General features: G+C 40.0%; 1 protein-coding gene across 1 annotated transcript; it reads right to left on the bottom strand.

The window, feature by feature from the left end:
• Positions 1–911: 911 nt before the first annotated feature.
• On the bottom strand, positions 912–9455 carry olfm4.2 (olfactomedin 4, tandem duplicate 2). Its single transcript, XM_079853200.1, has 5 exons — positions 9062–9455; positions 8767–8934; positions 4561–4773; positions 4342–4486; positions 912–2000 (listed from the first exon to the last, which is right to left on the bottom strand). Exons 1-5 carry the CDS (start codon positions 9116–9118, stop codon positions 1195–1197), a joined length of 1389 nt encoding a protein of 462 aa, XP_079709326.1. The 5' UTR covers positions 9119–9455; the 3' UTR covers positions 912–1194.
• Between the last annotated feature and the right edge of the window lie 6255 nt (positions 9456–15710).

Genomic DNA, 15710 nt, shown 5'->3' with positions numbered 1-15710 from the left:
TGCCTGGTGTACAGGGACACTGGGTTAAGCTGTGACGCACCAATCAGCTTACTAGACCATTTAACAATTTGATTTAGTTTCTGTTCTTTAAGGATAGGTTCCCAAACCATGACACCAACGAGAAGGATACTATTTTTTGAATAAAAGCATGGTAGAATACGACCATTAAGGTTTTGTCAGTGTTAAAATAAGACCGTTTTTTTCCCTCAAACAAAACAAGCGCTGGTGCCCCTTTTGGCACGCAGCTTCACAATTTGCCTCAAAGTTCAGTTTTGAATCGATAATTGTCCGAAGATATTTGTAAGATTGGATACATTCAACTGTCTGACCTTTAATGGATGTGACTTCATGCGTGTGGCCATGTTTTCTGAAATCAATGATCATAGTGTATGTTTGGTTTTAGATATGTTTAATTGAGGGTAGGACGTTTAGCCCTTCATAGTGTGTGTATATATCCCATGTTTTTTGAGAATTCGGTTGAAGAATGCGGTTGTCACTCCCATAAAATACTGAACGTGTGTACAGAATAGGATTAAGCACTAAAAGGTGAACTGACAACCAAATTTAGATTCACTGTGTACATGGCTCTTTTTAATGTTACTTTTTTCTTTTTTTTTTCTTACAGAAACTTAACAAAAGTCACCATGTGCCGCTGTTTTCTGTTTGCCTCATCACTGGCTTGTTCTAATGCTGGCACTAAGAGCGTTTGTGATCATGCACGCTGTTGTATAAGGTAATGTTGCTGTTGATGCAGAGAAGGCAGTGTGTGTTGCTTCAGTCTGAAGGCTGCATCTCCCAGCATGCATTGTGTGCAAAGAGACCAGTCCAGATGCTTGCACTTCCACACTTCAAGATGTTTGATTAAAATACCTTTTTTTATTCTTCCAGTTCATCAGCAGTCATGAATGGCAAGTCAGAATCCTAAAACTTTGAAGAAAAGACTTTGGCTATTCCTGTTGACTGTATAAGTTTGTTTTATATGTTTATAGCTGAAGCACTTTAGTTTATACTGTCAGCTTTTAAGCTTTGAATGTTTCACAAAAAGAAAATGTTTGGTAAACCTGCACAACTTTGACACACAAGATTATAACATGCAAGAGGTGATGCTTGTGTATAATTTTATTGTAATATTTGTATTTCCACAGACAAGATTACATTGTCAATGATCAGTAAAGTTTGAAAGCAGTAGTTTATCTAAGCAGTCTTGAACTTCACATTGTAATACACATAGTATCCGTTGTTGTACATGTAAAGTTTCTGATCGGCAGGATTGTAGTCCAGGTACACATAAAAGTCCTGGAACTTCTCAAAGCGAATGCTAACGTGGCTTTCCTCGTTTTTATTGGTATCATAAGTGTAAAAGATCTCCTCTGTCTGGGTATCTACTGACCTGGTCGCGTACAGAACGCCGCATATCATGAATGCGTTTGTGATTGACTGCTTGTATTCACTGGTCTCCCAAACCTGCTCTACTTCAAATGTCTCCTCGTTGATCTTCCCTAAAACCAGGTTACCGTTCGATTCCTCCGTGGCGTACGTTACCCACAGGCCGGACTCATCGGCTGCGAAGTCCAGGTTCTGGTTGCCCGAGTAATGGTATGAGAATCTGGTGCTGGCCTTGGGAATAACCTTGTTCTGAGCTTTTACACTGGTCATGTTGAACTTTGCCATACCAAAAGTGCTTCTGAACTGATAGTACAGGGTGTTTTCTCGCACAACATAGTTGTTTCCAGTGCCTTGCCAATCATATTGATTTCTGACAAAAAGCTCATGTTTCTTAAAGACCTGTCTCATGATCAGCTTGTAGTAGTCTGAGTACTGTGTGATTTTAGTGACCAGAGTGTCCGTATAGCCGTAGTACCAGTACATGTCCTCAGAGCCAGGCAAGGGCTTGGAGTCTTTACCCCATCCTCCATACCTGAAACCTCCATTCAAGTCTGCATTTAGCTGGCTGACGACGGGTTTTCCAATCCTGAGAATGCCTCCATGCTTACAGGACCCTTGGAGATTTTAGACAAAAAAACTTTTATAATAACACTTAACACACTTTATTTTTGTTAACATTAATGAATTAACTAAAATGTATAAATATTGTTGAAGAATTTGGTCATATGAAACCTAACTGTAAATGTTTAATTGTAAAGTATAATTGACAGTTAACCAGGCCATAAAACAGTCACATTATATATATATATATATATATTAGGGGTTGCACAACTACTGATTTCTGTTAGTCGATTTCTTATCAAAACAATACTCGAGTTACTCGATTACTCGTGGTTCATGCTACTGTAAATGAAAAAACATGAAATGGTTCTTATCAATAAATATTAATTCATAGCCTAATGCAACAATTACATAAGTAAACTCTCAAAACATTATAATTATGACATTACAGATTTTAATTTATAATATAAAATAAATAAATAGCCGTTCTTGGCTTTCATTTCAGACGCAGTGTCCGCTTTTAGGGGCCGTTCACATATCGGGTCTTTTGCGCACTCAAGTTCGTTATTTTAAATGTAGGCGCGCGACAAGTGCACTCATAATGGAAGCGGCGTGGTCGCAATGCGCATGCAGTGCGGTGCGCTAGTTTTTCCAGGCGTGCGATGCCTCTGCAAGTTGAAAACATCTTAACTCTTCAGAATGCCGCAAGTGCACAGCAGGTCTTCGGTCTTTCCGTAACAGCACGTAGCAAGCACTTGTGGAAAGAAGGAGACAGCGGTACAGCCGCGCTTTCCACACGTTTTTAGACGCGATACTGTATGTGAACGGCTCCTTACAGAGTTGGCAAACTACGATATTATTGTCATCCTTGATGAAATACTTCCACACATCTGATGTGTGGTGTCTGTTGGTGACGTTCGCCATTTTGAATTAAGTTATGGTTAATGCACGCTCGAGTAGTCGATTGTTTCCGACAGCGCCGAATAGTGGTGGAAGTAGTCGATCTCTCGACTAGTCTATGCAAGCCCTAATATATATATATCGTACAATTTCGTAAAAATTGGATGAATGGTCTATCGACCGAACACGTGATGCCCATGTGCTCGGCGTCTGCGTTTTCGCGGGTTTGTGTTTTTGTGGTTTGCGCAGAGAAAACGGATAATCGTTTGCACCTTCAAACCTATTTCAGGGAGTGTGTTCTCGAGACACCAGGCACTTTTTGTGCGAATGAGCGGCCGGAGCGCACTTAAATTTTAAACGGAGCGCGTTAAGGGTTTTCTGTTAGAACGGTGTCGTGTTAGCGGCCCCTAAGTTAATGACTAATGATCTTCACAACTTCACTGTTACGCTAATTTCTATTATCACTGTAAATCTGCTTTGAAACAATCCATACTGTTAAAAGCACTATATAAATGAAGGTGACTTGACTATATGCCATTTTGTATTATAAATTGAGCGATTAGTGTGTTCACACTGTAAATTCCAAAAAGAAAAAGTGCACTTTAAATAGTGTGGAGTTTTGGACCCCTCATGCATTCGACTATCCTAGCTTTAGTTGCGTAGCAGAGTGGGAGGGGCTTCAGACTCCGATGATGATCTTTCATAACTAATTCATACACTGACTAGATGGTTGAGTACATAGTGCAGAGTATAAGTGTGTAGTGCGTCATTTTGGAGAACTTCAAAATTTCTGAGAAAATTCATGATGGAAAATGACAGTGATACCAGTCGAATCTTGAGGCAAATCAAATGAGAATTTTGTTACTAGCCCTTAAAGGTTTAGTTCACTTCCGAGTTAATACTTCCTGATAATTTACTCTCCCCAACGTCATCCAAGATGTTCATGTCATTTCTTTCTTCAGTCGAAAAGAAATTAGGTTTTTGAGGAAAAAAATTTTCTCCATATGCAAGAAAGCAAAAGTTTTTGAAGTTGGACGAGAATTTTTTTTCCGCTCTTTTACATTTTTTTCGACTGAAGCAAGAAAGACATAAACATCTTGGATGATGTGGGGGAGAGTAAATTATTAGGAAATTTTAATTCTGAAGTGAACTAATACTTTTAAGGTTCAAAAGTTATTAGCATAAACATGAGTACAAGTTTGGTCCGCTAGAGGGATTGAGTTAGAGACTCCAAATTTGCTGTGGATAATGTTGAGACTGTCCTCTATCTCTGTGCCAAATGTCATTACATTCCCTCAAGTGGTTCTATGGGCTGCCATAGACTAAAGATCAGAAGAACAAGAAGAATAAGAAAGTTCATGGATACAAGAGATTCCTACGCACGTTTTGTGTAATTAAATCGAAATAATAAAAACCTTGTTACATGTATCATATAAAAACACTTCAAATAAGCCAAAGGTGTATAATTTTCTCAGAAAATTAGTATTAGCCTACCTATTTGTGCATTAGAGTAGTCTTCCTTATCATCCTGACATTTCTCCAGTTTCCGCTGAAGTTTGGCGAACTCGATGCGAATCACTTCTAAGTTGCTTCGGTCGTAGCTCTCCAGTTGGTCCACAATTAAACTCATATTGCGAATCTTACAAAAGAAAACAAATTAGAGTCATACAAACACTATAATGCCATGTTTTGTGTAAGTGAAGGAAGTTTCACCTCTATGAAAAGACTCTCGAAGGCGGGTGAAGTTGAGTTTAGAGAAGTTTTCAGTTGCGTGACCAGAGCCTCAAACTCTCTAAGCTCAATGCGGAGGAGCTCAAACTCTAGTTTGATGAACTTGTCCGGTCCGCTCTCCAGATTCTCCACGCGAACCGTCAGGTTGGAGAGCTGGCTGAGAAGAATGACTAGCTGAACTTTCAGACTGCTGACCTGAACACATTAAATATAATTACAAAAAATGAGAAATAGATGATTAGCATAGCAAAATGCATTGATTTAATTGACTTTTAACAACGAGATAGAGAATATCTTTAGTTGATGTCAACGGTTGTGTGTTCGATCACAAACTCTTCTGTCAGTTGGTAGAACTCATCAAATCAAACAGATCCTCATCCTCAAAAAAAAAATCAAGAAAACTACACTAGGTCAAAGAAAATACGACAAGGATGAACATGGTCTGTGCTGTAAATGATAGTCTGCTGAAAGCCATCAAATTCATTGAGATGACTGAATGGAGGCATTTAGAAACTAAATACTCAAACCATTATTATATAAAGTTTTTGGTTAAATTATTAAATTTGTACAAAAAACAGTTGTGGTAATTAGGGGTGTAACAATATATTGTCACGATATATCGCAATGCAAAAATCCAACTATGTATTGTGTATAGTTCACCCAAAATAAAAATGACTGTGTGAGGAAAAAAAAAAAATCACGTTTACAGAGTTTTAGTGTCTGTACTGCATGAAACTACTATATACAGTGCTATGCATAAGTTTAGACACCCATGCTAAAGTTGACTAAAAAGAGGAATAAAAAATCAACTTTTGGAAATTGAACTTAATGCCTTAATTAAAAAAATTAGGAAAAATCCAACCTTTAAGGACACCAATTTTCTTTGTGAATGAATAATGTATCGTAAATAAATAAATGTTCTTCCTTAAAATACAGGGTGCATAAGTTTGGACACCCCTATGTTCAGTGCTTAATTTGTAAAGTGGGAGGTCCCGGAGCGCAGAGGGGGGGTGGATCCGGCGACTCAAAACTGGGGTTGGAGGTAATGGAACAAAAAAAACAACAAAAAAAACCCTACACTGCCTATAGCTTCTTTGCAGGGGCGGCTCCAGAGAATTTTTAACGCATGTGCTGAGGGGGTGCTAGATCATTTACGGGGGGAGCTGCGCAAAACTTGGCCACTAAATATTTAATATTCAATTATTTTAATGATCACAATTAAAGTTTTAATTGTATTAAATTGAACAAGCGCAACATTCAGCATTAAATCAAATATTCTAAAAGATGTAGGCTATTATTAATGATAATGTTATGATAATGTTGCATGCACACATATTATGTGTGCATGCAACAAGCAAGATGTGCGTTTGTAAATCCGGTGACGCGTGTATTCATTTTTATTAATAAACTAGTGTTTTCTGACAGTGTCAGCTGCAAAGATGAAGTTGACGATCGCCATATAGTGAACGCGCGTTACGCGCCTAGAGAGAAATTATGCACATAATGGATTACATAATCAGAGAGTAGCCTTTTTCCTTTTCGTTTTAAATTATTTCGTTTAAAGACATTTCAAGCTTTGTGTATTTGATGTATTTATCATGTCTGTGTGAGGCATACACCGAGTTTCGTTAAGTTAGGATGAGATGCGCTTAACGTGCAATGCAAGTGATCGCGCGGGCACCTCAATGATTATTGTCTGTTATATTTGCTTCTTATTCATTAGCTAAATCCAGGCAATTGGTTGATTAAAAATTGATTAAAATTAAGATTTATACAAAATGAAATTCACTTTAAAGAAACGCTTTCTACAAAACAAAAATTAATGAAGTGGTCAAAATCATGTCTGACCCACTCGTTTCATATTGCGCATCCTATCTCGTGCTGTTCACTTTTCATAAATCAACATAAATGGAAAAAAAATAACATTATAATATTTAAAAAAAAAAATAATTCTGAATTTTGCACACACAAGTTGAAAGGCATTTGTTCAAATCAAGTTCACGGATAATTGTGCGTACATTTATTAATCATTATGATACTAAAATCATAACAAAGTAGGCTATGCTATGTACAAAAAATCAGATGAGCCCAGAATATGAACGCAATTACGTTAAGCATTTCCTCCCATAGAAAACCATTATAAGAACGCTTAATGTGGCTTAATGCAGAGAATGTCCCCTTATTATGTTGAAATAACGAGATATTATGTCGACACTAGGCTACTGCTGTGTCCACCGTTTCCACATTCTTGATCAGCGGAAACGATTTTTGCTTGTTTGGGATCTGACATATTTGAAAAAGTTAAGCAAACTTTGCTGTCTTTTTGACATTTCATCGACATTTGACGTCATTTTTGACATCGAGGCTATCAGCAATCTCAAAATACAAGATTTTTGTAGAACTTCAATGGGGAATAAAGACTAACCAGACAAATAACAACATTGAACATTACACAAACAGTAGGCTAATTTTATTTTTTTAATTTAGGCAATTCATTTTCCATAGTGACACAGGAGGTGCCGGATCCAATAAAAAAGGTTCCGGATCCAACGTCGGAGGTGACGGAACATGTTCCGGCTCAAATTAAGCCCTGCCTATGTTAAATTCCCATAGAGGCAGGCAGATTTTTATTTTTAAAGGCCAGTTACTTCATGGATCCAGGATACTATGCATCCTGATAAAGTTCCCTTGGCCTTTGGAATTAAAATAGCCCCACATCATCACACACCCTTCACCATACCTAGAGATTGGCATGGTTTTATTTCAGTTAGCCTAATAGCTGGTTTGATTTGCATTGAGAGATGATCTTATGGAAAGTACTCCATGCCAGTCTCTAGGTATGGTGAAGGCTATGTGATGATGTGGGGCTATTTTAATTCCAAAGGCCAAGGGAACTTTATCAGGATGCATAGTATCCTGGATCCATGAAGTAACTGGCCTTTAAAAATAAAAATCTGCCTGCCTCTATGGGAATTTAACATAGGGGTGTCCAAACTTATGCACCCTGTATTTTAAGGAAGAACATTTATTTATTTACGATACATTATTCATTCGCAAAGAAAATTGGTGTCCTTAAAGGTTGGATTTTTCCTAATTTTTTAAATTAAGGCATTAAGTTCAATTTCCAAAAGTTGATTTTTTATTCCTCTTTTTAGTCAACTTTTTAGCATGGGTGTCTAAACTTATGCATAGCACTGTATATAGTTGAATATAATGTATAAAAATGCAATGGGGAATATTAGTGTGTCCTGATAATGCCAAATGTCTGATGTTACCAGTAAAAGTGTCCTACATTATTTTAAATATATCTAGTCAGTGACAGAGATCAAGCATATTCATCTACAATAATTCAGTATTTTTCATCTTCAGAATCATGAATATTGTTATTTTGGTGTCTCTATTGTTCTGTTCAGTGGGTTTCAGCACCAAGTCCAAGCCTGTTCATTTACACACACAATGTAACACCAAATTAAACAGCATTTTAATCAACAGTACATTTTTTGTTAACCTTTTACCATATGTCTTGGAGTATCGCAATAATATTGTATCGTGATATGTATCGAATCGTGACACGAGGGTATCGTTATACCCCTAGTGGTAATGTGTTGGCTCCAGGGTTATTATAGTTAACTAAAACTAAAACCGTAAAAAAACATCTTTGTTACCTGAAATAAAATAAACATTAACTGAAATAAAATAAACATTAACTGGAATAAAATTAAGGAAACATTTCTCATTTTCATTTAGTTTATAACTTGATGTACTAAAATAACTAAAACTGAAATAAAATGAATAAAAACTATATAGACATTTAAAAAAATAAATACAATTAATTAAATTAATAAAAATTCTAAAAGCATCTCGATGTTAAAGCTACAATATTTTTTTTTTTAAATTGTTGATGACGCAGTGAAATGCGGAAACCGAGGATAGCGCGGATATTGCGTCATTGACAGGCGACATTTTTTTCCGGGACGGACTATTATTTAAAATTGGAATTTCTCTGAAATAAAAAACCTTTGGAGACTTTTGGGATATTGTAAGTACACAACTGCAGGAAATATATCACACTGTGCAAGTGATTTTTGGATATTTTATTTAAAAAATTATTACATATTGTACCTTTAAAATAACACGTTGGGTTGAATAGAAAATCCGCTAATCTAGACTATATAAACATAAATCTACCTTGCTGATGTGGAGTTTGATTTCTACAGAGAGCTGATTTGAGGACGTCTGCATTTGCTCCACACGGTCCGCTGGGAATGAAGTATCAGGCAGGAACACGTTGCAAACACACTGTCCAAACTCCCCGACGGAGCCGTCGACTCTGCCAGAGCCCCAGTCCTCTAGAGACTGGAGAAACATTATGGGCTCATTCATCTTAACGTTAAGATATGTATGAAAATCGAATCTTTGGAAATGGTTCAGCAATGAATCAAAACTGAGATAGTGAGTGTCAGAGTGACTCTTAGTCTCTTACCAGCCATGTGTGAGCAGGGGCCGCGAGCAGCAGCACGAGCAGCAGGAGATCCATCATGTGTCCAAATATGTTCCTCTTTCTCAGCTACGGTCTTATATGCAGCATGTTATCAGAACTAATCTACAGCACATGTCTTATTCTCATGACAGTTGTGTTTGACATCCAGGGGATGTACGATGACGTTTGTCATGAAGACATATGCACACAGTTCATGTTTGCTTAATACGTTGTTCGTGTTTTATTGTTAGATTATCATAAAAGACAGTCATAATCGACCTGAGAGGAAACATTGTTTGCCAAACCTGGAGAAGGTTCATGGATTACTGTAATAACATGCCATCACAATGACTGAGTGCTGGTGTGATCCAGACCTCTGTCTGTCTGCCTTTCTGTGCGTCCATCTATTCATCCATTTATTCATTTATTCATCCATCCATGAAATGCAATAAACTCTAGAGTGTCTAATAAAAAGCAGCATAACTGCTAACACACAATATTTTTTAAATAAAAAATAAATTTATTTTAGGGGTGGTCTTGATAGAGTTAAATTTAAGTGTTCTTTTTTTGTATGTGGATCAATTCAATAAAAAAAGTTATCTCAGAGAATGTGCCTTTCTAAATTATAAGGTGATTCAGATTTTTCACTTGCAAAAAAGAAGAATTTCAGCAATATTTTGTAGTAAAAGTATACATATTGCCTTAAGTATACAACTCGACGACTGAGCAATCGCGAAATGTGAATGGAACGTAGCGACCTCAGATGCTTCTGACTCCATGGGAGGAGATGACGGGCAAGTTGGGACATGTGACAGAAGCCTAGACCCTTTTTGATGATTGATGTACGCAGCGGCCGCAGTGCGGACCACTACAAGCTCACTTAGTAGCGGCCATACAGCATGAGCACACCATTATAGTGGGAAGCTCAGCATCACTTTCATCTCCAGAACGTAACAGCCCTCTTCCCAATGCAGCGATTGACATCTGATCCTCTGCTGGAGCCCCGAATTAAATGCTGGGTCACCATTGAGAAGGACCAGCAACCCCATCCGGAAGCTTCACAGCTTGCAATGTGGTAGAGGAGTGAGGGGCCCATGGAGATGTACTTGGCGGGGAAGCCCTCACTGTAATCCTCAGGTCACCCTGGCTATTCGCCGAAGTAGTCCTCTTCTGAAGCCCAGGGGGAGTACTACAGAAAAAGTTAAGATAAGTTAGTTCTAAGTTCTTAAGTTAAGATATGACAAGTTAATTTAGGATTTTTCACAAATTCTTATTACAGAAGCAAATCTTAAGTTGATTTAAGATTCTTATCCTATCTTACAAAATCTCATCTTATCTGTTGTTTGGTAATCAACTCTCAGGTCTGTTACCAAGCAACCTACAAACAGCTGCTGAGTGAAGTAAAATGGAAAAACTCTGGAGATTAAAATGAAGAAACAAAGTAAGTGGTTGTAACGAAGGTATGTTGTTGTGTGAAGGAGGCGGGAACCGGCAAACATTTAACAACTTTAATAATCATAAAATAAGAAAAAACAACGAAAGTAAAGGCAGCAGCCCCTCACAGCCGTCTGCCACACACACAAACTAAACAAAACATAAAATCACATAAATAGTCCAGGCCTGGTCCTCTCTCGTCGCTCCTCCTTTTATGCTTACGAAGCTCCTCCGTGAGATACGAGACCGGTGCGTTGCGCCGGTGTCGCTCATCATCAATCACGCCACCGGCCTGCTTGCCACAGGGGTACTTTTTGAAAAAAGTAAATTTTTCAATTTAATGAAAAATTAATGAGAACACCTCTCCAAAGTTCCAGACGCCATCGAATGTGAGCATTTGCCCACTCAAGTCAGTTACGATGACGACCTGCAGTCAGGTCGAAACCCTGATGAGGACGACGAGCTTGCAGATGAGCTTCCCTGAGACGGTTTCTGACAGTTTGTGCAGAAATTCTTTGGTTATGCAAACCGATTGTTGCAGCAGCTGTCCGGGTGGCTGGCCTCAGACGATCTTGGAGGTGAAGATGCTGAATGTGTAGGTCCTGGGCTGGTGTGGTTACACGTGGTCTGCGTGTGTGAGGCCGGTTGGATGTACTGCCAAATGCTCTGAAACGCCTTTGAAGACGACTTATGGTAGAGAAATTAACATTCAATTCACGGGCAACAGCTCTGGTGGACATTCCTGCAGTCAGCATGCCAATTGCACGTTCCCTCAAAACTTGCGACATCTGTGGCATTGTGCTGTGTGATAAAACTGCACATTTTAGAGTGGCCTTTTATTGTGGCCAGCCTAAGGCACACCTGTGCAATAATCATGCTGCCTAATCAGCCTCTTGATTTGCCACACCTGTGAGGTGGATGGATTATCTTGGCAAAGGAGAAGTGCTCACTAACACAGATTTAGACAGATTTGTGAACAATATTTGAGAGAAATAGGCCTTTTGTGTACATTCTGTTGCCCATAGTCTGAAGTGATTAACAGTTTGGATTTTAATAATAATAATACATTATTATTTGGAGATAAAAAATATTTCTTTCTTAAAGGGCACCTATTATGTAAAATTCACTTTTGCATGGTGTTTGGACATAAATGTGTGTTGGAAGTGTGTGTACACAACCACCCTATAGTGATAAAAATCCACTCCCTTTTTTAAAATCCCCATAAATCATAAGCAGTGTCTCCCAACGACCTGTTTTCAGCCATGGGGCTGGTGTGGCGTCATTGAGAATGTCTCCCAAGCATTGTAGGTGTTATGTGGCTGGATGTATTAATCCACATAACTCTCTCTATTTACTCCCGAAATCTGAGCCAGCTGCTGAAGATGAGGTGGATTAATTTTGTTTTCGAAGGAAATGCTCCCTCAACTCTACCGAAATTCGTTTATGTACTTGCGCACTTCTTATGCTGTGTTTACTCGGCTCTTACGGTGATTTTCTGGAGTAAAACTGAAGCTTAATTTTTTGTGTGATGTACAATAAACTTTATTTAAACTTATTAAACAGTATATTTCTGGCCATCTTTCGGATGGGGTCTGCTACAGCAGGCTTGTATTAATAGTGGATACAAGCAGATGACAAATACGTTATAACAGTAATTAAACTAAACTATACCTGTTCCATCTCCATACAGCATATATTCTCTGACTCTGTAGGCATTATTGTCTGACTCAGGTCGAAATGAACACCGTTTCTGAGTTTCTGTTTTGATATTATCATCACCTGTGCCGTGCCGCAGCAGCTCATTTGCATTTAAAGGGCACACACTAAATTATGTTTTATTTAGTGGAGAGCACTCCACAATCAATGATAAGAGGTGTATATATAGATGCAGCAGTCTCACCTCAATCCATTGATAGTTTAGCAGCATCTTGGTTCGCTGTTCTGCTACCATGTCGCAATCGCAACGTCAAATTTCTTCATCTGACGAAGAAACAAACATCCCCAGGGATCCGCCTTCGCATTCCACCGGCCCCAGGACCATTCCTCCTACGCCGGACATCGCACCTGAGCCCCAGGCTTCTTATAAGCGTGGCCGCATGCCTGCCCGAACAGCCCTGCATCGAGGCCTGTCTTCGCCGCCCCTGGCAAGACTTCCATCTTAACCAGACCGTCAAGTAGATTGTGGTGATTTCTCCGTTACCCTGAAAAACACAAACACACACTCATCCCACGTTCTTTCATTTTCTGAATTTTCAATTGCCTTTTCTCGTTTCACTGAAATTATCTGTTCAGCTTTCCCCCACAGGCGGCGCGAACTGAATGATTATCTATCAATCATAGCCGAACTCACGCTGTCCTATGGGGGAGGGCGCTTCTACACGTACCATAAACTTTTTTCAGCCAAACGTGCCATGCGAGTCGCACAGTGGAACCAGTGCACATACTGGGGCGCACTCGACCCAGATCTCCACAGCAGGGTGTATTTAGGCTGCAAAAACATTTCTTGCGCGGTCTGCAGGTCAGTGGTGCACTCAACTGCTTCGTGCCCGCAGGTTAACCCTTCCTCTCTTTCCGGCCCGGGAACAAGCACTACTAAATCCACCAGCTACGTGCCTCGTGCAGCAACCACCAGCGCAAACCAGGATTTGAAAGGAGAGTCTCCTCTTTCGATGAAAGCAGACAGCCCTGTAACCATTTCAACTCAAGTAAATGTATCAGATCGCGCTGCCGGTTCATGCACATCTGTAGCTTCTGTGGCGGTGCTCATGCCCGCATTGTATGTCCAGTGTACAAATCTGTGAATAAAAAATCGAATTATTTGGTGACTCCCATAAATATTTTGCGCATTCACCTCGAACTAGCTCATCACCCGGACGCTGAATTTACTCATTATCTGCTGTCAGGCCTAAAAAACGGCTTTAAACCCGGCCTAGAATGCCCGCTCTCCCAAAACATCATATGCAATAATTTTCAATCCGCCCTAATAGAACCTGAGGTTGTAGACAATCTGATCATAAAAGAAGTCGAGTCAGGCTTCATGATCGGCCCGTTTGACAATCCTCCATTTAATCTGTTTCGTATCAGCCCCATTGGAGTGGCGACAAGAAGATTCTCGGGTAAAAAACGCCTAATAATCGACCTGTCAGCCCCTCGTTCCCAAGCATAAACAGCTTGATCCCTCTCAATGAATTGTCGCTTAAATACCACGACATAGATCAGGCAATCAACATGATCAAAATCGCAGGTTGACATTGACATTACGTCTGCTTTCAAAGTAATGCCTATCCATCCAGATTCATGACACCTATTCGGAGTTCGCTGGCTCGGGAAATATTATTTCGCAGTGCGTTTATCTTTCGGATGCAAAAGCAGCCCTAAAATATTCAACATGCTATCAGAAGCCGTTTGCTGGATTTTGTTGAACTACTACGCTATTCCCCACCTCATTCACCTGCTAGACGATTTTTTAATAATCTTGCCTCCCAATGCCATCCCAGCCACGCACATCCTCACAGTCCAAAACTTTTTTTTCTGAGCTCGGAATCCCCATCGCACAGGAAAAAACATGGGCCCTGCATCATTCATCGAGTTCCTAGGAATTAATTTGGATTCAGCCAAATTCCAAGCATCCCTGCCCAAAGAGAAAATCGACCGAATAATTCTCGTCTCATCTTCTCTCCTTAAAAAAATCGAATTGTTCAAAACGTGAACTCCTATCCCTGCTCTGCCATTTAAACTTTGCAATGCGCATCATTCCGCAGGGCGGAATTCATATCGCATCATATCGCATTCATTTCGCATCTCCTCTCACTCACGTCCTCCATCCACTCGCTAGAGGACCTCATTTCCATAACTCAAGCATGTCGCGACGAACTAAGGCTATGGTTAACATTTCTAAACCAGTGGAACAGCCTTTCTTTTTTCTGTAACAATCTCGTTTTGTCCCCCTCCGATATACAACTGTTCACAGACGCCGATTTTATCAAGGTCGTTGGTTCGCGTCTCCGTGGCTACCGAAGCTCCAGAACATATCTCAATCCTCAGCTCTACCTGGATTTCAGCCTGCGACCAATTCATCATAATTGCTAAACTCGTCCCTGGGTCAGAAAATCAAATCGCTGACTCCCTGTCTCGTTTCCTGTTTCAGAAATTCAGAATGCTGGCTCCAGAGGTAACTCCAGTACCTCACTATTCGGAACTAATATTCCCGTAACCCACCCATTAAAACCCCTCCTCGACGCATCGCTCGACACCATCCTCCAAGCAGTTTCTCCCGGGACCCTCCAATCCTACGTGACTGCTTGGAGATGTTTCAAAGCATTCCATGTCTCTTATAACATTCCGTTCCCTGATTTTTCTCTTCTTTCAATCACCTCATTTATTTCCTACCTTAATAGCTTTAAGGGCCTACAAGTCAGGTCCATCAAAGGTTACTTGAGCGGCATCCAGTTTTTCCACAAACTGATGTACGGCGCTCCCTCCCCCGAGATATACAATTCACAAACCTCCCTCCTGATCAAAGGAATTCAAAGATCCCAGCCCACCCGTCCCGACGCCAGACAACCCATAACGCTAGACATTCTCACCAAATGTATTCACGCCCTCCGCACAGGCTATCAGCCCGTCAATACCTGGCCGCACACTCTACGCTATGTTTATCCTAGCCTTTTTTGGTTTTCTTAGATGTTCGGAACTTGCTATCACTTCCAAATTCGACCCAAAAATCCACCCCACCATCTCAGACTTGTCAGTACTAGATGGTGAAACAATCTCATATTTGATTAAGCAAAGTAAGACCAACCAAACCAAAAAAGGTAATTTCATCTACATTTTTAACCTCTCATCGCCAATCCAACCATACCAGTCCATTCTGGCATATCTGCAATGGAGAAGCTCCCAGGCTAAATCTCCTCCGGGACCCCTGTTCATAGACAAATCCAATAAACCCCTGACACGCTTTTGATTCCAGAAACACCTCAAATCTGTTCTCCAACAGTCAGGCATTCCAGCAAAGAATTTCTCAAGTCACTCTTTCCGTATCGGGGCAGCAACTTCAGCAGCCCAAAAAGGCCTCTCCCAACAGCAGATTCAAGCTCTTGGGAGATGGTCCTCAGATGCTCTCCAAAGCTATATCAGGACCAACTGGTTCCACATTAAAAAAGCCCACCAAACCCTCATTGATTAAAACCCCCTGGGTCGTCCACCTGGGGTCTCTCTC

Source organism: Squalius cephalus (genome assembly GCF_949319135.1).
Source record: "Squalius cephalus genome assembly, chromosome: 20".
Taxonomy (NCBI): Eukaryota; Metazoa; Chordata; class Actinopteri; order Cypriniformes; family Leuciscidae; genus Squalius; species Squalius cephalus.
Note: the sequence above shows the minus strand (reverse complement) of the source record. Positions and strands in the feature narration are given on the sequence as shown.